Raw genomic sequence first — 21,721 nt, 5'->3', positions numbered from 1 at the left:
TAAGGGTGTGTGTAGATGTCTGTGTACGCGTCTGTGTGTACCTGTGAGAGTGTGTGTGTAGTGCAATGGTGATCACCTGTAATGTGACATGAACCCAAGGTCCCGGTTGAGGCCCTCCCTATGGGTACCGAACTTAGCTATCAGCCTCTGCTCGGCCATTTTCCTCTGCTGCCTGTCCCGAAGTCCATCTTGGAGGATGGTCACCTGAAGGTCCGAGGCTGAATGTCCTGGACCACTGAAGTGTTCCCCAACTGGGAGGGAACCCTCCTGTCTGTTGATTGTTGTGCGGTGCCCATTCATCCGTTGTCGTAGCCTTTGCTCGGTTTCCCCAATGTACCATGCCTCCGGGCATCCTTGCCTGCAATGTATAAGATAGACAATGTTGGCTGAGTCTCATGAGTACCTGCCATGTACAAGGTGGGAGGTGTCCCCACGCGTTGGTACTCAGCCAACATTGTCTATCTTATACGTTGCAGGCAAGGTTGCCCGGGGGCATGGTACATTGGGGAAACCGAGCAAAGGCTACGACAACCAATGAATGGGCACCACACAACAATCAACAGACAGGAGGGTTCCCTCCCAGTTGGGGAACACTTCAGTGGTCCAGGACATTCAGCCTCGGACCTTCGGGTGACCATCCTCCAAGGTGGACTTCAGGACAGGCAGCAGAGGAAAGTGGCCGAGCAGAGGCTGATAGCTAAGTTCGGTACCCATAGGGAGGGCCTCAACCGGGACCTTGGGTTCATGTCACATTACAGGTGATCACCATTGCACTACACAGACAGACGTACACACAGACGTGCACAGACACCCACACACACACTCCCATGCTCACACATGCACCCCCATGCAGACTTAAGACACTCTGCACTCACTACCCACACAAATGCGCGCACACTTTTTCTCTCACTCTCGACCCACATACACACATATATTGTGTGGGGTGAATTTGTACTTGCAGAGTTACATTGTATGCAGTTTTTGACCAAAGTACATTCATGTAGAACTCTGAGCTCAAAAACTGCAGGAATTTATGTAAAACACAGTTATCTCACTTTTTAGATTAGAATCAATCTAAACATCAGATCACAGACAGAGAACACAGGGCGCTAACACCTTCAACATATTGTCGAGCTATCACCATTGTTAGCAGCTAACCCGAGAATGCAACTTGTAAAAAAAGGTTTTGTGATTTACACATGAAAGAAGTGAAACTGTCACTGTATTCTAACAGATGAAAGGCGTAACATACAATCAATTTTTCAATGTATAATTTCAGTTACATCACACTGCAAATTTTTGCTATAAATTCTGTGTTACGATCGAGTCTTCCACTATCACCTGATGAAGGAGCATCGCTCGAAAAGCTAGTGCGCTTCCAATTAAACCTGTTGGACTATAACCTGTGTGATTTTTAACTTCGAATCACAGAAGGTTGGTCTGCAGATGCAGCAGGTAGTTAAGAAAGCAAATGGAATTTTGTCCTTTATTGCTAAAGGGATTAAGTTTAAAAGCAGAGAGGTTATGTTCTATAGGATGCTGGTGAGGCCACACCTGGAGTACTGCATGCAGTTTTTGTCTCCTTATTTGAGAGAGGATGTATTGGCACTGGAGGGGTTGCAGAAGAGGTTCACGAGGCTGATTTCAGAATTAAAGGGGTTGGCTTATGAGGGCAGACTGAGTAGACTGGGATTATATTCATTGGAATTTAGAAGAATGATAGGGGTTCTTATAGAAACATATAAAATTATGAAGGGAATAGATAGAGAAGATATTTCTACTGGGTGGTGAAACTAGGAGAAGAGGGCATAGCCTCAAAATTAGGAGGAAGCAGATTTAGAACTGAATTGAGAAGGAATTTCTTCACCCGTGGGGTTGTGAATCTGTGGAATTCCCTGCCCAGTGAAGGGGTTTGGCAGTAAATGGTTTTGCAGCTAAAGTTTTTTTCGAACAGTAAAAGAATTAAGGGATACAGTGAGCGGGCGGGTAAGTGAAGCTGAGTCCATGATCTTATTGAATGGTGGAGAAGGCTCGAAGGGGCTAGATGGCCTCCTTCTGCTCCTAGCTCTGATGTTATTGCTCTGATGTCTGTAGGCACATGTAGACCAGACCAAGTAAGGATAGCAGAAATCGTAGTCTGGGGGACCTGAATGAACTGAATAGGTTCATTGTTGGGCGAGTTAAAGCTATATATAGCCATTCGACCAGCTTTTTCTTCCAGAGTTCTATGATGAGAGTTGAACCCCCTCCACCAGGAATGAACTTGGGTTTCTAGTTCAGTGACATTGCAACTGTGCCACTGCCTCCCCACAAATGAAGTGGAAATAAAATAGCACCTTGGCCTCTGTTGTCTTATTGTTATCCACGTTCACCTCCGTCTCTGAAGTTATATATCAGGTGACACAGCTATAGACTACAATATGAGTCAGTCATTGAACAAGGCATGGAAGCATGAGGGTTTGTGATTCTGAGATACTCCCTACAATCTATGATGACTGAATTTATTTTTTTCTCTCAGGAATCTCATTAATCCAGAGCAGTGCCAGTACACCTTTACAACCTCGCGCATCGATATCAGTTTGAAGAAAAGACAGAATCAGCGTTGGGGAGGACTTGAAGCTCTAGCAACACAAGGTCTGCAGAGTGACATCCGAATAATTCAACGTGATTAATTGCAGGCGGGTCAGTTGGCACTTGGTGATAAATGAGCTATCTCACTGGCGTCACCATACCTCATTTTCTCCAGATGCTGACTGGCCTGCTGGCTATTTTTAGTGTTTTCCTGTTCTTATTCTGTCACACTGTGGTGGGGACTAAACCAGCATACACAATGGTTGGTATGACTGATCTTGCCCACTAACTACACTGCATGAATAATCACCTTGGTATACATGCTGTGCAATAATACTACAAGAGTTCTAGAATTATGGTTACTTGGAATTTTTTTTTAAACTAGAAAACAACCAGTTGTGTCATTGCCAGTTCTGACCATCAACCTCTATTGAATGGAAAGAGCAATTTAAAATGTATAAGTCTTGGATATAATACTGGTGGAGGACAGGCTTGTTGCTATATAACACAAGGTTACTTTACTTGCAGGGAGATCTATCGCTGTTTAACACTGGTGTAATCCTGATGGTAACATGTTTATCACTGTAAATCACGGGTGCAGTACAGGAGGGGGCACATCTGTCACAGTATAACACCGGGTACAATGCTGGTGGGGACAAGTCTATCACTACATAATCCTGAGGTACTGGGCTGGTGAATACTGGTCTGTCACTATATAGCACTTGGATACAGAAATGGAAGAGAGGGGTCTATCACTATGACACTGGGGTACAGTACTGGTGGGGATAGTTCTATCATAGTGTAACACTGGGGTACAATATTGGTGGAGACAGGTGATATTTTGTAATCAACCTGTTCAGAAATGTTATGACACATCCCTGGAAGAGGTAAAATCTGAAACTGGGCCTCCAAGCCCAGAGGTTGGGATGCTATTACAATGCCTCAATAGAAGGGGACCTATGTCTGTCATTGCATAACAGTGGTCTAGCATTCACAGGGTAGGTCTGACACAGTATAGATGCAGTGGTAGACCTGTCCCCATCAGAATGCCATCCCTCCTGCCCCCCACCCAGTGTTATACAGTGACAGACCTGTCCCCACCAGTATTGTGCCCAGTGTTCTACAGTATCAGAACTGTCCCCACCACTACTGAACCCCAGTGTTATACAGGTAGAGATCTGTGCCCACCAGTACTGTACCCCAGTGTTATACAGAGACAGACCTGTCCCCACCAGTACTGAACCCCAGTGTTATACACTTATACAATGACAGACCTGTTCCCACCAGTAGTGAACCCACCCCCCCCTCCCAACCATTGCCATGCAGGGACAGCTCCACTAGAAATGTTATCATGTTATTTAGAGAGATAGGTAAACACTATCAGAAACTGAACATTGAGAAGAATAATAGCTGCATGTAGAATAACAGTGAATATCCATGGCCTCTCCTGAACTGTGAACAATTATGAACAGCACAGTACAACTCTGACCTTTATCAGAAGGGGAGGAATTTACAGGGCTATGGGAAAAAGAGTGCAGTGCGATCAATAGAATGTTGCATAAAAACCACTCTTAAGATGCACTGTAAAATTACGTGAATCTTTCCCCTTCGCTGATTCATCATTTCCTCTAAGACTGCTGGGAGAGTTTAACTTGGCATTTTTCTGTTCAGGAATTTCTGGTTACCTGAACATATCCTTATCATAAAGTTTGTAAAGATTGTCTGTGTTTGCCTCTACAGTTCCCTGGGCTGTTATAGTGGATAGAACACCATTTCAATTTTTATTTTAATATTCATTCACAGGAGGAAGGGTCTTGCTGGCTAGGGGAACATTTATCGCCCATCTCTGATTGCCCAGAGGGCACTTAAGAGTCAACTACATTGCTGTGGATCAGCAGTTACGTAGGCCAGACCAGACCAGGCCAAATAAGGATGGCAGTTTTTTTCCCTAACAGTAATCCAGAAAGTTCTTTTCCAACAATCGACAATGGATTCATAGTCATCATTAAACTCTTAAGTTCAGATTGTGATTGAATTCAAATTCCACCAGATGGCAGGCAGGATTTGAACCCAGGTCCCAGAATGTTATCTGGATCTCTGAATTAACAGCCCAGCGATAATGCCACAGGCCATGGCGTCCCCTTCAAATACAGAAGAAGTAGAGTTTCAAATTTAATATCCTTGTACACTGCTGCCACGGACGTGAGAGTTATTGGCATTCAGCCAGAGTTGTTGGTAATCTGTAAACCCATTTCCCAAGTTAAAACTCTGTACACAGCCCGGCTGGCCTATTCCACAGTGTAGCACAGCTCGACATGGTCAACCGAGCAGACTCTTTACTGAGCTTTTTTTTAAATTATAATTGAATGCATATACAACACAAATGCGACAATGTAGAGGGAACTGTACTCTGTCTAACCCTGAGCTGTCCCATTCCTGGGGGTGTTTGATGGGACAGTGCAGAAAGAGATTTACTCTGTATCATACACAGGGGAGAAAGGTAAGAACTCAAACTTTTGTGGTGGTTGTTTATAAGAATGCATAAGCCTGTGTGTGTTTTCACTGGACCTTCTAAACACAGGCCTTGTGCTCCCCTGTTTAAGGTGCAGTGGGGGGTGCGAAAGTAGCTGTGCCCGCAGGCCCACCTTCGCTGGACAAGGCACAGCCTGGGAGCAGCCAGCACACACTTCCTCCCAAGGAGGAGCCACGTTCTAATGAGAAAGAGAAAATGCGCACAGAGGAGGCCAGCCTCGAGTCGGTGGCAATCAGATCGACACCCGACACTGTGCAGATTAAGCAGGACCCTCTTGTAACGTCGGTGAGTAACTAACGTTTAAAGTTCACTTTCCTCCTAATAGTGTGATTAAAACTCACTTTTACTTGATGTGTGTCGCTGGAAAGGCTGATACTTTTATTCCTGGTTACCCTGGGATGGGATTTTTGTGGTGAGCCACGGAGTTGGTCTGCTGTTCATACTTGATGCAGTTGAGGGGCTTGCTGGCCCATTACAGAGGGATTTGAGTATCGGTCACATTTGGCATGGACTGGATTCACATGTAGGGTCAGATGTCCTTCACTATAGTGAATTAGTGAACAAGTTGGGAATCTGACTTCAGTCAGAGCGATTGGCATTTCCATTTCAGAGGAGCTGAAAATGATTGTTTTTGTAGAATTCTAAATTGAAACTTGTTCTTTACATTCTTCTCATAAAGTGGGAGATGGGCTCTTCAATCAACTAAGGATTGGGTCACATTATAGAGCTTAGATATTTTTCAGTGCCATAATTTTCTCTAGTTGGCCTCCAGACCAACCTGCAGTTGTTACACTTGCTTTTCTCCTCAAGGGCTGGTAAGTGTTGTCAGTTTACAAAACTCTTCCTGGAAGTCCATGATTAAATCTTCGAGTTAGGTGTTCAAACCTGCATTGGTAACAAAGCAGTTGCAGTCAATGTTGCAAGTGTCACCCCATGTAACTGTACCAACGATAAACTTCCCCATGTTGTCCTCCTTGACCTGTCTGCAGTCTTTGTCAGGATTGATGACATTGTCCTCCAGGAACTTCACTGTCATCCAACTAGGGGGACTACTCTTGTCTGGTTCCATTACTGTCTAACTTATTATTGCCTGAGGATCATTGCTTGCCTTCTATTCTGCTCCTGCTTTGCTGCTATCTTGTGCCCCAAGGATCTACCCAGCCCCTCCTATTTCTCATCTGTGTGCTGTTCCTTGGCAGCATCATTGCAAAGCTGCAGCATCAGAAAGAGGTTCAAAGGAATTATTTTTGAGAAGTATTTTCACATACTGACGCCACTCAGTTCCAAGTCACCATAACACCCCTTGATTGCTCCACTTTTGGTAAACTATCAGACTTCTAATATAGAATGAGCAAAAAATTGCTCCAGTGAAATGTTGGGAAGATTACAGCCATGGTTTTCATTTCCTGTTCCAAACTCTGTCCTCTCCCTGGCAGCAATCTGAGATCAAGTCAGTCTCTTTGGAACCTTGATGTGACATTACTGAAATGAACTGCCAAAACCAATTGTCTCATCACCTAAAAACTGTCTGTTTCCACCTCCATCATATTGTTCAACTTTGCCAGTGATCAGCCCATTAGCTGCTGAAAACTTCATCCCCACCACTTTTATTTCCCTTGACTATCCCAGTCGAGCGTGTGGTGCTAGAAAAGCATTCGAGGAGCAGGAGAATCAAAGTTTCGGGCATAAGCCTTTCATCAGGAATGGCTATCGCAGTGCACTCCTGACTGCTCATCCACATTCTAACCTCCTTAAACTTCATCATCCAAAACTCAGCCCACGTCTTAAATCCCAGCAAGCTTCATACACTGATGTTTGCTGACCTTCATTTGCTCCTGGTTAAGTAATGTCTTAATTGGTAAGTTTTCCTTGCCTTTTCTGTATTTTGTATGAAGGAAGTGTTAAACCTTAACCCTGTGTTGTGTACTACAGCCCAAGCCCACCTGCATGGTGACCCCAATGACTCATGGCATCTCCAACACTGAACACACTGAAGAGGAAGAAGAGGAGGAGGAGAAGAAGGTCTGCCTGCCAGGCTTCACAGGACTGGTTAACCTGGGCAACACTTGCTTCATGAACAGCGTGATCCAGTCACTGTCCAATACACGAGAGCTCCGTGATTACTTCCATGGTGAGTGCAGAAATGTTGAGTTCACTTCTTCGAAAGAAACCTTGTTGGTTGTGTTGACCGTGTAGGGTAGCTAATGTGCTCCCTCAGACCTGACACACACTCACTGGTAGAAGAAAGTGAGCAATGCAGATGCTGGAGATCGGAGTCAAAAAGTGTGGTGCTGGAAAAGCACAGCAGGTCAGGAAGCATCCAAGGGGCAGAAGGATCGATGTTTCGGGCATAAACTCTTCATCAGAATTGTGGGGTGGGGCGAAGTCCAGGAATGCAAGGGGGGTGGTGTCCGAGAAGGTCCAGGTGAACTTGAGGTCAGGACGGAAGGTGTTCATGAAGTTGATGAAACTGATTGATTGGCTGAACTGGTCCTCACCGTTAACAACTTCGCTTTTGAATCCTCCCACTTCCTTCAGACCAAAGGGGGTAACCATGGGCACCCGCATGGGCCTCAGCTATGCCTGCCTCTTCTTTGGTTACGTGGAACAGTCCATCTTTTGCAGTTTTACTATTCCTGACCTTTTCCACCACTACATCGATGACTGTATTGGCACCACCTCGTGTTCCTTCAAGGTCATTGAACAGTTCATCAACTTCGCCAACACATTCCACACTGACCTTAAGTTCATCTGGACCATCTCAGACAACTTCCTCCCCTCTACCCCCTCCATCTGTATTTCGAATGACTGAATCGACACAGACATTTACTTCAAACACCCTGACTCTCTCAGCTACTCCCTCCTCATAAAAACGCTATCCCTTATTTCCAATTCCTCCTCCTCTGCTGTATCTGCTCCAAAGAGAAGCAATTTCACTCCAGAACATCCACGATGGCTTCCTATTTCAAGGCCTAACCCTAACCCTAACCCTAGAACTTTGTGGGAAGCTAGGGAAGTGATTACTGGACCCTTGCTGAGATATTTGTGTCATCGATAGTCACAGGTGAGATGCAGGAAGATGGGAGGTTGGCTAACGTGGAAAAGCCAGGGAGTGGTGGGTAAGTTGTTGGAGGGAATCCTGTGGAACAGGATTTACATATATTTGGAAAGGCGCAGACTGATTAGGTATATCAACATGGCTTTGTGCGTGGGAAATCATCGAGGAGAAAGTGAGGACTGCAGATGCTGGAGATCAGAGTCAAGACTGTGGTGCTGGTAAAGCACAGCAGGTCAGGCAGCATTTCTGATGAAGGGCTTATGCCCGAAACGTCGATTTTTCCTGTTCCGCGGATGCTGCTTTACCTGTGCTTTTCCACGCGCTCAACCCCATGGGAAATCATGTCTCTCAAACTTGATTGAGCTTTTTGAAGAAGTAACAAGGAGGACTGATGTGAGCAGAGCCTTGGACATGATGTATATGGACTTCAGTCAGGAGTTTGACAAGGTTCCCCATGGGACACTCATTAGTAAGGTTAGATCTCATGGAATACAGGGAGAAATAGCCATTTGGAAGGCTAGTCACAGATAGAAAGGATGGTGAAGATGATGTTTGGTCAGAGCATTGAGTAAAGGAGTTGGAAGGTCATATTGTGGCTGTATAGGAAATTGGTTAGGCCACTTTTGGAATATTGCATGCAATTCTGGTCTCCTTCCTATCAGAAGGATGTTGTAAAACTTGAAAGGATGCAGAAAAGACTTACAAGGATGTTGCCAGGGTTGGAGGATTTGAGCTATAGGGAGAGGCTAAATAGGCTGGGGCTGTTTTCCCTGGAGCGTTGGAGGCTGAGGGGTGACTTTATGGAGGTTTATACAATCATGAGGGACCTGGATAGGATAAATAGACTAATTCTCTTCCCTGGGGTGGGGGAATCCAGAACTAGAGGGCACGTTATAAAAAGAACCTAAGGGGTAACTTTTTCACGCAGAGGGTGGTGTGTGTGTGAAATGAGCTGCAACAGGAACTGGTGGAGGCTGGTACAATTACAGCATTTAAAAGGCATCTATCTAGATGGGTATATGAATACGAAGGGTTTCGTGGGATGTGGGCCAATTGTGGCAAATGGGACTAGATTAGTTTAGGATATCTGATCGGCATGGGCGATTTAACCGAAGGGTCTGTTTCCGTGCTGTACATCTGTGACCAGGTTTCCCCTCCCACATTATGAACAATGCCCTCCAATGCAATCTCCTTCACTTCCTGCACCTCCACCCTTGAGCTCCAACCACAACAAGGATAGAACCCTCCTGGTCCTCACCTTCTGCCCCACCAATCTCTGGATACAATGCACCATCATCCGCCATTTACCCCACCAGTACTAACCCACCCCCACCCTGCCAGTATTGTACAGTAACAGACCTGCCCCCACCAGTACTGTACCACAGTGTTGTACAGTGACAGACATGTCTCCACCAGAACTGACCCCACCACCACCACCTCACCCTGCACTCCTGGCACCTTCCCTTGCCACCACAAGAGGTGTACAACCTCCCCTCTCACCTCTACCCACAGCCCCAAAAATCCTTTCGCATCCAGCAGAAATTTTCCTGAACATCCATGTCATCTACTGTGTCCATTGCTCTCTATCGTCTCCTGTACGTTGAGGAGACATGGTCAACTTACAGAATATTTGAGATCATCTCTGGGACACAGGCACCAAACAGCCCCACCATCCTGTGGCTGACCACTTCAACCCCCACCCCACCCCACGCCCCCCACCCCCACCCCCCCCTCCTCCAAGGACATGCAAGTCCTGGGCCTCCTCCACTGCCAAATCCAAGCCACCCGACATCTGGAGGAAGAACACCCCATCTTCAGCCTTCGACTCTCCAACCACACGTATCAACGTTGATTGCACCAGTTTCCTCACCACCTCATCCTCCAACTTGGCACCACCTTCTTGAACTATCCCACCTGTCTATCTTCCTTCCCAACCTACCACCATCACATTCCTCCTGCATCCAGTTATTGCCTTCCAAGCTACCTTTCACCCAGCCCAATCTCTCTCTCTCGCGCTCTCGCTCTCTCTCTCTCCCGCTCTCCCGCTCTCCCTCTCTCTCACACACACACACACACACACACACACTCCTGATGAAGGGCTTATGCCTGAAGGGTCAACTCTCCTGCCCCTCAGATGCTGCTTCACCTGCTGTACTTTTCCAGCACCATATCTCATGACACAGTCAGTGGTACCACCTTTCACCTGAGATGATATTCAAGGCTTTGTGTGCCTGTTGGGTGGATGTAAAATATGGTACTGTTTTAGAGAACGGTCATGGGAGTTCTTCCCACTGTCCCAGGCTTAACCAGCATCACTTAAACAGATTACTATGTCAACATCGCTGCTGTTTCTGGGATCTTTGAGTGTGCCATTTGCTAGTGCTTCATTGGCTTCATTCAAAAGCATGTGGAAAGTGCTAAATTAAGCAAGCTCTTTCAGCTACACAAAAAAATCAAATCAGTTAATCAATTAGGTGTGTTCTTCATGGCCTGGTGATGTGTCTCAGAATAACTGTGTAACTCCTAGCACCTCAAAGTAATTCGTTCAGTTCAACTAGTTTCTTTAAGCTTTGATATGATGTAAAAGAAGTGATTGTTTATTAATTTGACTTTTCAAATATGAACTTTTGCTGTAGAAAGATGAAGCCCTCATTGCAAGTTAAATCTGAACATCTCTCACTCTAAATTTGATCAGATCGATGTTTTGAGTCTGAATTAAATTACAACAACCCTCTGGGAACTGGTGGCCGCCTGGCCATTGGCTTTGCGGTGCTGCTGCGGGCCCTGTGGAAAGGAACGCACCATGCCTACCAGCCATCGAAGCTAAAGGTGAGTGAGCACCAATTCAGGATCCATGTCAAACCCTCTGTTGGCCTTCCAATTAAATAGACAAACTAGTCACATCTTGAGTGTGTTGGAAACAGATGGTCATGCAGATGGCGTTAAACCTGTTCCACCAAGGCTTACGTGAAATCTAGTCAGAAAAGTATTGAAATGGTTATGCCATGGAAAGACTAAAGGCACACAGTTTGTATAAGGGGAGGTATTGGGTGGATGGCTTTCTTTTCCTGAAGATATATTTGTGGAACCGGTTTGGTGATTTGGGTAGTGAGTGCAGTGTCCCTTCGAATGTTAGCTGAAATGGAGATTGTCTCATACATGGAGTTAGGCATCAAATGTTAGAAACCTCCATACCAAACATTACCACAAGTATTGGAGCAGAGTGGATATTCAGCCCCTCAAGTCTGTTCTAGAGTTGAGGGAACGTTGATCTGGCCGACCTACATCTTAACTGTTTTGGTTTGTTCAGCTCTGTCCAATAAAACTCTAGGTTTTTGTTTAGAAGTTTTTTTGCTTCTATAGCTTTTAGTCAACTGTTCACCTCCTTGCTTAGTACTCATTCTCTCAGACCCACTTTATGTGAATTCCATTAGATATTTCTTAACATGGGGTTAAAAAATATTCAGGTAAATACGTCCCCGGTTGCTGATGGGTTCTATTCCAGAATATTGAGAGAGGAAAGAGAACAAATTGCTGAGTATTGACAGACACCTTTGTGTCCTCTTTGGCCACAGGTGAGGTCCCAGAAAACTGGAGAGTAGCCAATGTTGTCCATTGTTTAAGGAGGGTAGTAGAGGTAATCCTGGGAATGACAGGCTTGTGAACCTCACATCAGTGGGAGGGAAATTATTGGAAAAGATTCTCAGGGACAAGATCTATATGCATTTAGAAGCAAATGGACTTATTAGCGATAGACAGCATAGTCTTGTGAAGGTTGTGCCTCACTAACTTGATTGAGTTTTTTGAGGAGGTGATAAAGATGACTGAAAGAAAAGCAGTTGATTTTGTCTATGTGGACTTCAGTAAAGCCTTTGACAAGGTCCCTCATGGCAGACTGGTCCAAAAGATAAAGTCACATAGTTTCAGGGGTGAGCTGGCAAGATGGATACTCAACTCGCTCAGTCACCAGAGACAGAGGGTAGCCATGGAAGGATGCTTTTTGGAATGGAAGGTTGTGACTAGTGATGATCCACAGGGATCAGTGCTAGGGCCTCTGTTCGTGATCCGCATAAATGATTTGGAGGAAAACAAAGCTGGTTTGATTGGAGTTCTGGATTATGAGGATTGTCCAGAGGATACAGCAGGATATAGATCGGTTGGAGGCATGGGCAGAAAAATGTCAGATGGAATTTACTCCAGACAAATGTGAGGTGAAGCATTTTGAAAAGTCAAGTACAGGTGGAAATTATATAGTGAATGGCAGAACCCTTAGGAGTATCGATATGCAGAGGGATCTGGCTGTGCAGGTCCATAGATCACTGAAGGTGACAGTGCAGGTAGATAAGATAGTAACAAAGACCTATGGCATGCTTGCCTTCATTGGAACAGGCATTGAGTATAAGGATAGACAAGTCATTCTGCAGCTTTATAGAACTTTAGTTAGGCCACGTTTGGAAACTTGTGTACATTTCTGGTTAGTGCACTGCCAGAAGGATGTGGATTCTTTGGACAGGGTACAGCAAAGGTTTATCAGAAAGTTACCTGGTATGGGGGATTTTAGCTAAGGAGGTTGGATAGACTGGGTTTGTTTTCACTGGAACGAAAGAGGCTTGGGACAACCTGATGGAAGTTTATAAGATTGCGAATGGCATGGATAGAGTGGAAGGTATGAGGCTTTTTCTCAGGGTGGAGGGGCTGATTGGGGGCATGGGGGATGGAATTAAGAGGTGTATGAGGTGAGCTTTTCATAAAGGGTGGTGATTGCCTGGGATGTGCTGCCGGAGGAGTTGGTGAAAGCAGAAACGATATCAGCATTCAAGAAACACCTGGATGAATACATGAATAGGAAGGGAATAGACGGGTACGCATCTTGAAAGTGCAGACAGCGCAAGTGTGGAAGGGCAAAACATGTTGGTACATGCTTGGCGGGCTGAAAGGCCTGTTCCTGTGCTGCATTGTTCTTCATACGAGAGTACATTTGGTTGGGTCGGAGTTGGGGTGGAACTGTGGGTAACCTGGCTGAAAGAATGGTCAAATAGGGCCCATTCTTTATAGGTGCTCATTAGTGAGGTAAAGTGAAGAGAGAGCCCACTGCAAAGGAAGTTACTGGGAGAGGAAAGGAACCATCTTTGTTAGATATTGCTTCAAACTTGTCTGACCCAAATGCTAAAAGTTTTATTTCTGATTCCAAATATGTGCTTGCTACATGATGGTTTTCCTTCCTCCTAGGCTATTGTAGCGAGTAAAGCAAGCCAATTCACTGGTTACGCTCAACACGATGCTCAGGAATTCATGGCGTTTCTGTTGGATGGCCTCCATGAGGACCTCAATAGAATACAGAATAAACCATACACCGAGACAGTGGATTCTGATGGGCGCCCAGATGAGGTACATCGTGGTGCCTGGTGGCACTGACCTGGAACTCCAGTTGTTGGCTGACTGCTATACAAATACTCCATATTAAACGGGCATGTTTTTTGTTTTGCAGGCATATCCCTTAACAGTACATTTTTTAAAAACTGTGGTGCTGTCCCTTCTCTGTAATTGGGTCCCAGAGAATTTGTAGTTTTGGGCACATTTTTCTGGGAATAGCATTAAATGCACAGTGTAAATTGATCAACTGGTTAAAGTGTGGAAAGGCCTTTCATGTTCCAATTAAAACAGAAGATTAGAAGGGAAGTGGCCTCCACTGTTCTGCCAATTAAATGACAATGTGTCCTTTACTCTGTGACTTTTCTGACTACCTACTCCCTATTAAAAACATTGATTTCTAATAGTCTCCATTAAACCTTTCCTGTTCTCAGGAAAACAATCCCAGCTTCTCCATCCTCTTTCTCATGGCTGTAATTCACTCATCCGTGGTGCTATTTGAGTAAATTACTGCACCATCTTGTCACAGAATCTCTACAGTGTGGAAACAGGCGCAACAACATTTGGCCCAACAAAAGTCCACACTAACCCTCAGAAGATTAATCCAACCAGACCTATTCCCCTATGTTATTACTCTACATTTACCACTAACCAATGCACCTAACCTACACATCCCTGAACACAATGGTCAATTTAGTATGGCCAGTTCACCGAACCTGCACATCTTTGGATTGTGGGAGGAAACCGGAGCACCTGGAGGAAACCCACGCAGACACAGGGAGAACGTACAAACTCCACACAGACAGTTGCCTGAGGCAGGAATTGAACCTGGGTCCCTGGCGCTGAGAGGCAGCAGTGCTAACCACTAAGTCCTTAACATTGTACGGTGCGGTGCCCAGATGTGGACAAAATACCCTTGCGAGCTTAGAAAAGTTTTGAATCAGATCTTCTGTTTTCTATTTATAAAGCTTAAGAATCCCATTTTTTTTAACTATGTGACCATCTTGTTCCGATACTACTTGGCCATACATTGATTGACCTGTCACCTGTGATACTGTCAATCTAGTGTTGCTGGAAAAGATGGCAAATGCTCCATGTGTTCATGACCTCTGTGTGTACTGCTTGTGAATGTTCATTTTCTTTACATTAAATAATTGTAATACTGTCTCATCTGTCGGGTGACAGTGCTAAACCTATGCTTGATAACCAGCAGATTCTTGTTAGAGTTGTGATACCTGTGATACTTGTGGTTTTGGTTTCAGGGCACACCTGCTCCTGATCTAAAAACATCTACCCGTGAGGTCCTGATCAATTTCAAGCAGTGCCAAGTCAGGCTGGGGGCTGAGAGACTGACTGGAGAATCCCAGAGAGTGGTAATAAGCTAAGAACTAAAAATGGAATAATGCAGTGTAGACATAAGCCATTCAACCCATGGTGTCTGTTCTGATTCATTGGAAAGCTAATGCCATTAGTCCCATTCCTCTAGTTCTGTTTCTTGATTTGGGAAGTTGTGATCTTGGATAAAGGTTAGCTTCAATTTGGACTTCATTCTATCCAACCTTAAAATAACACTACTGAGGAAAGCACAAATAATGAACCTGACTGAGCTGTTTGATTTGTGTGTGAGAATCTGTTCCCAGCCCCACCCTGTTAACACACTACAATCTGTTGTGTAACATACTGCAAGTAAACATGTCTACTTGCTTCAATTTGTATGGCCTGTATTCTCCTTCGATTTTTTTTTTGTACAAATAACCCACAGGCACAATTAAATGGTAATGATATGAACTGAATTGTCATCTGGTGTGATGCAGATTTTAAAAAATTCTACAATATAAACCGTGTTGAAAAGACACGGCAAGTCTGGACTCATCTGTTGAGAGAAGCTGTTTCAGGTCATGACCTTTCAAGATGTAGTTTAACGATGTAGTTTAAGTTATTCTATAGTTTCAAGGTCTCCAGTTCTTTGACAGATTGACATGTCTCTCAGGTGGTGGCAGAGGAGGCCTGGGAACGTCACAAGATGCGAAACGATTCCTTTATCGTGGATCTCTTCCAGGGTCAGTACAAGTCAAAGTTGGTGTGCCCCATATGTTACAAGGTGAGAGACTGACTGGGTAAATCTAATTGTGTGTGCAGTATAAGTGACTCAATCCCTCAAATTGTATCTGGAGGGTAAGGCCTATATCTTTTTTTTTCAGGTGAGACATTAAACTGAGGCCCTTGTCAGGTGGATGTAAAAGATTCAATGTACTATTTTAAGATTTAAATAGTTGGTCAGTGTGAAACACTTTCCTTTGGTTTGATCAAGTCTAGAGCAAGCTGCCATTCAGGAGTAATGTCAAGGGTACCACTTCACACAAAGGGAAACTCAAATCTAAAACACAGGCCTCTCCAGAAGCCTGAAGCTAACAGTGGGGTCTGGAGGCCATCAAGTGAAAATGAAAAAATACTGGAATAGTCCAACAGGGCTGGCAAACAGTTAAACTGGTGATCAGCAATGATTTCGTTCACTACTCCTGCTGCTCTGCTAAGAGTTTGTGAATCCTCCCATCTATCCTGTACTATTCGCTAACATCACTGAAAGCAGGCAATGTGTGACCATTATCTTGATCTTCCTGCCACTTCACTGTGTATCATTTGTCTGGCCAGTTCCCACATTACAACGCAACACCAATAGGGTGCAGAAATCATGAACTATCACAAATGATTACATGTTTTAGGAGATTTTGCAAAAGGAGTGACAAAACACAGCTTTGAACCTAGCACAAGTTAGATATGGGCAAGGAAATGCCCAAAGTTGCAGGATTCTGGTTTGATTTTTAAAAATAGGATTTATAAATTCCTGGATCTTGGAAACCACGCATTGTCACTGCCTTGTGAATCTGTGATGTGCCTATCCTATAAATTATGTTTCAACATAGAGGCTACTGAACCTTGCAAGTGTTGTTCTGAGAGTTTGAAAGGTCACAATAGCGAATTCAATAGCTTGAGTAAAGTATTTGAAGAAAGTGTTTCTGGAGGAGTTTAAAGTCTGGCAGCATTTATTGTCACTTCCACAGTGTGCATATAAACAGCTTTGCAGTGCAACATCACCACATGTGCCGTGGACACAGATCTGACCGACCTGTTTAACCTGACTGCAGTTTGGAATCAAACCCCGAGTGTTAGCTGCCTGGCAGGCTGCACAAACTGAGGTTAATCCATCTCCACCCTGAGGAAACTTAGACTGCCATCCAGTTTTGTTCATTGTGTAGTGAGCAGGAGCCTTGACTGACTGGCTGTGAACTGCAACACCACCTACCGAACCTGTGGCAGAGTCTGTGCCCCCAGAATTCAACCTCCACCAAAAACAAACTATGGTCATTTAGACAGTCCATGGAGGTAATTGGATCAACTGCATCAATCCTATTACTTCATACCTTGTAAATGCTGTAAAGGATATGCAAGCACAGCTGCTACCTACAGAAGTGTCAGAGCACTTGATCATTTTCCTAATGTGGAGAAAGTGAGGACTGCAGATCAGAGCTGAAAAATGTGTTGCTGGAAAAGCGCAGCAGGTCAGGCAGCATCCATGGAGCAGGAGAATCGACGTTTCGAGCATAATTCCTGCAGAAAGGCTTATGCCCGAAACATCGATTCTCCTGCTCCTTGAATGCTGCCTGACATCCTGTGCTTTTCCAGCAACACATTTTTCAGCACATTTTCCTAATGTCGCCTACACATGTATAAATGGCAGGAGCAGTCTTGGCACTGAGAACCTGCACTCACTCTGAACTCAACAGCACAGACATTAATAAGAAACTGAATTAATGCATGCACTTGTTGGAAGATGCAGCTGGACTTGATGTTCAAGTTTAGGGAAAACCTTTTTGTTCTTAAAACACTAGGTGGCAGCATTCCTCAATACTGTTTTAAATGTGGATAGAATTTAAACAACAATTTATACTTATAGAGAGCCTTTATCATAAAATGTCTCAAGGTATTTACTAGTTGCGTCATAAAACAAAATGATACCAAATCATGTAAAGAGATATTGGGGCAGAAGCTCGAACATGGAAGGAGTTTTCCAGAACTCTGGGGGCCCAGACACCTGAAGGTGTGTGACCACCAATAGTGAAGCAGTTAAAACTGTGACCTTTTGGGAGATCAGAATTGGAGCAGTGCAGAGATCGTGGAGGTGATTAGAGATGGGCTGCGCCAAGGCTAGGGACAGAATTAGAAATTAAGTTCAAAATTTTGATATCGGAAGATATTACAATTGTATTATAATTTTCAGGGTTCCCTGTTCTTTTCTTAGTGCCACTGGGTCTTTTACATCCATCTAGGATGGTAGACAGAACCTTGGTTTTGCATCGGCACCTGTAGGTGACAACCTGGTGCTACAGCACTTTCTCAGAAGACTGAGCAACTCCTGGATGATGGGGTCAAGTGTTAAAATAAATCCAAAAGAGAATAACCAGTATAAGAATAATGGCACAAAGGCACTTTTCTTTCCTCTGGGTTGTGCATTCACCCCAGACTAGACGTTACGAGCTGCCTGCCTGTGGGCTATGTGCATTCGGGTGCAGTGCACAAGGGCGGTGTTTGTGACAGAGAGCCTAAAGGACAAGCCTGGCACCAACTGTGACCCTGGTTTGCTGAGGGTTGCATTGAGTATGCTCATCTGAAGATTCAGAATATTGTGCACATGCTGTGGACCTGAGCATTGGCATCTCAGAAAGGAATCTTTTTCTTTGCATTATCTTTTATCTTGTACTAGGGAGCACCTGGTGGTGACAGCGTTGCAAACACATCCATGGCCTACACAGTCATTGCTTGCTTTGAGCACAGCTTTCCTGGAGCCCTGAGACTGTTAGAGCACCATGCAGTCCCTGACTGAGTCCCTGACACTCCTCTACTGGCATTCTCAAGCTCAGGGTGTCGCTGAATGCCGTTTCACCTGCTCCCTGTAGAGGAGATGTGGCTGATGACTGCACATCAGGAAGGAGACAACTGTGTCATACTTTTTCCATTTGCACTTTCCTTTCTCTCTCCTCTCTCCCTTTGCTATTCTCTGCCTTATCTTCCTATTTTAGTTGTGCTTTTGATTCTTGTCGACACCCTCTACACTGTTGCTATCTTGGTTGAAAATTTTGTTTTCCAGGTGTCGATCACATTTGACCCGTTCCTCTACCTGTCCGTTCCCCTGCCGCAGAAGCAGAAGTTGCTGACTGTTTATTTTTTTGCCAAGGAGCCTCATAAGAAGCCAGTAAAGGTAAGGCCTGCCAGTTTCTGGTAGTTTGTGTTATTGGTCAAACCCCCACAGGAGCAGCGTATATCATTCAGCTCATTCAGCCCACTCCCTGTAAGATTGATGGTGAAAATGATCCTGCCAGCTGGAAATTTCCACGCTTCAGAAAAACCACAGAATGTTGGCTGTTTTCTCTTTGGGTAAGATGTCATTTTGGGGAGAACGTAATATTTCAAGCATTTGATCCTTATTATGATATTAACCCCACCATGCAGCTGACCCCATATCCTCTCCATCACCGAGACTGACCACTTCCTCATGTGTAACATCTCCTGACATGCAGAAACATGGAACTGTTTTATTTCCAGTCTGCTGTTTCAATGCTCTTCAACCTTCTGTCTCTCTCTGTAGGATAATGGTAGCTGAATATTAATTAGCCTAATAAACTCAAAGCAGCATGGTGATCAGTTTGGTATGTCACACTCCACATCAGAAAATTCCAGTAGGGCTCCACAAAAATAAATCCCCTCACTTTCACACGTGACTCATTCACTTTTATACAGTAGATATTATTTGGAGATGCCGGTGTTGGGCTGGGGTGGACAAAGTTAAAAATCACTCAACAACAGGTTATAGTCCAAGCACCTTGGGAGTGCTTCCAAATAGACCTGTTGGACCATAACCTGATGTTGTGATTTTTAAAATAGTAGATATAGACTTCCAGTCTGATAACACTTGTGCCAAAATTTATCCGTTCGAATCTCCTCCGGTCTTGGAGTCTCCTGAGATCTCAGCACTACCCTGATTAAGGCCTTGCGAGTGTCCCTGATTTTGGTCCCTCCATTATTGGTGGCTGTGTCTTCACCTATCGAAGCACTAAGCTCTGGCAGTCCCTCCCTAACCCCCTCCATCTCTCAACCTCTTTCCTATCAGACCCTCTTCAAACAGAACTTTTTGACCAGCTTCTTGCTATGTACTTTTGAGTGTCAGATTTAGTTTTGTTATTGCTTTTGCAAAGCACCTTGGGACAATTTAAAGGACTCTGTCTGAATATAGGTTGCTGAGTTAATTGTCTCCTTTCCTGCTGCCAGGTCTTGGTGAGTGTGAGTAAGGAGAATGCGAGTGCAGCCGATGTCCTTGACACGATCTCCCGCAATATGAAAGTGAAAGCTGACACACTACGACTGACGGAGGTGAGTTCCTCAAACTCAGCAGGTGACAAGACTAAAACGCCAGCAGGGAGAGCCCACTGTGACACTGGCTTTGACACTAGCCTTTCACCAAGCTTCATATGCAGCATGAATCTGCTAGAATTGTCCTCCAGTCTCCAGAAATAAAAGATTAATCTCCAGATCAAACGGTCTTTGCATTTTCTTTGGAGACTAATGTCGACAAAAGATTTAGAGTTGAGAAAATGGCTGTTGGATTTGACGGAATGGGGAGAAGGGAATGAATAGCAGTGAAACTGTGAAAAATGTGTTGAACCAGAGATGAAGTAGAGTGGACCCAGCTATGCCTGCCTGTTTGTCGGATATGTGGAACAGTCCATCTTTCGCAGTTACGTCGACACCACCTCCCACCTGTTCCTCCTCTACATCGATGACTGATATGGAAGATATAGAATGTAGGGAAATATATGGTGACACCTTGTAAAATGTCCATATTACAGAGGAGGTGGTGCTGGATGTCTTGAAACGCATAAAAGTGGACAAATCCCCTGGACCTGATCAGGTGTACCTGAGAACTCTGGGAACTTACAGAAGTGAATGCTGGGCCTCTTGCTGAGATATTTGTATCATCAATAGTCAGAGGTGAGATGCTGAAAGACTGGAGGTTGGCTAACGTGGTGCCACTGTTTAAGAAGGGCGGTAAGGACAAGCTAGGGAACTATAGACCAGTGAGCCTCACTTTGGTGGTGGGCAAGTTGTTGGAGGGAATCCTGAGGGACAGGATGTACATGTTTTGGAAAGGCAAGGACTGATTAGGGATAGTCATCATTGCTTTGTGCGTGGGAAATCATGTCTCACAAACTTGATTGAGTTTTTTGAAGAAGTAATAAAGACGATTGATGAGGGCAGAGCAGTAGATGTGATCTATATGGACTTCAGGAAGGCGTTCAACAAGGTTCCCCATGGGAGACTGGTTAGCAAGGTTAGATCTAATGGAATATAGGCAGAACTAACCATTTGGATACAGAACTGACTCAAAAAGATAGAAGACAGAGCATGGTGTGGAGGGTTGTTTTTCAGACTGGAGGCCTGTGACCAGTGGAGTGCCACAAGGATTGGTGCTGGGTCCACTACTTTTTGTCATTTACATAAATGGTTTGGATGTCAACATAAGAGGTATAGTTAGTAAGTGTGCAGATGGCACCAAAATTGGAGGTGTAGTGGACAGCGAAGAGGGTTACCTCAGATTACAACAGGATCTTGACCAGATGGGCCAATGGGCTGAGAGGTGGCAGATGGAGTTTAATTCAGATAAATGTGAGCTGCTGTATTTTGGGAAAGCAAATATTAGTAGGACTTATACACTTCAATGGTAAAATCATAGGGAGTGTTACTGAGCAGAGACTTTGGAGTGCAGGTTCATAGCAATGTAGAGTTGCGGATAGATAGGATAGTGAAGAAGGTGTTTGGTATGCTTTCCTTTATCGGTCAGAGTATTGAGTACAGGAGTTGGGAGGTCATGTTGCGGCTGTACAGGTCATTGGTTAGGCCACTGTTGGAATATTGCGTGCAATTCTGGTCTCCTTCCTATGCAAAGATGTTGTGAAACTTGAAAGGGTTCAGAAAAGATTTACAAGGATGTTGCCAGGGTTGGAGGATTTGAGATACAGGGAGAGGCTGAACAGGCTGGGGCTGTTTTCCCTGGAGGGTCGGAGGCTGATGGGTGACCTTTATGGAGGTTTACAAAATTATGAGGGGCATGGATAGGATAAATAGACAAAGTCTTT

The 21,721-nt window shown here is 44.6% G+C and overlaps 1 protein-coding gene across 6 annotated transcripts in view; it reads left to right on the top strand.

Annotated features, from left to right (window-relative positions):
- The window catches only part of usp19 (ubiquitin specific peptidase 19), a 156,583-nt gene that overhangs the window by 83,662 nt on the left and 51,200 nt on the right, over positions 1 to 21,721 (top strand). For 5 of the 6 annotated variants that reach the window (XM_060835291.1, XM_060835287.1, XM_060835286.1 and 2 more), the window contains 8 exons: positions 2,519 to 2,634; positions 5,175 to 5,389; positions 7,037 to 7,235; positions 10,858 to 10,991; positions 13,392 to 13,550; positions 15,523 to 15,633; positions 18,679 to 18,789; positions 19,857 to 19,958. In XM_060835291.1, the coding sequence (XP_060691274.1) occupies positions 2,519 to 2,634; positions 5,175 to 5,389; positions 7,037 to 7,235; positions 10,858 to 10,991; positions 13,392 to 13,550; positions 15,523 to 15,633; positions 18,679 to 18,789; positions 19,857 to 19,958 (1,147 nt within the window). The remainder of the gene's footprint in view (positions 1 to 2,518; positions 2,635 to 5,174; positions 5,390 to 7,036; positions 7,236 to 10,857; positions 10,992 to 13,391; positions 13,551 to 15,522; positions 15,634 to 18,678; positions 18,790 to 19,856; positions 19,959 to 21,721) is intronic. The other variant, XM_060835288.1, reaches the window with a different exon arrangement.

Source organism: Hemiscyllium ocellatum, chromosome 14, assembly GCF_020745735.1.
Source record: "Hemiscyllium ocellatum isolate sHemOce1 chromosome 14, sHemOce1.pat.X.cur, whole genome shotgun sequence".
In the NCBI taxonomy this organism is placed as follows: domain Eukaryota; kingdom Metazoa; phylum Chordata; class Chondrichthyes; order Orectolobiformes; family Hemiscylliidae; genus Hemiscyllium; species Hemiscyllium ocellatum.
The sequence above is the reverse complement of the archived record's forward strand: the minus strand, read 5'-3'. Positions and strand labels throughout refer to the sequence as shown.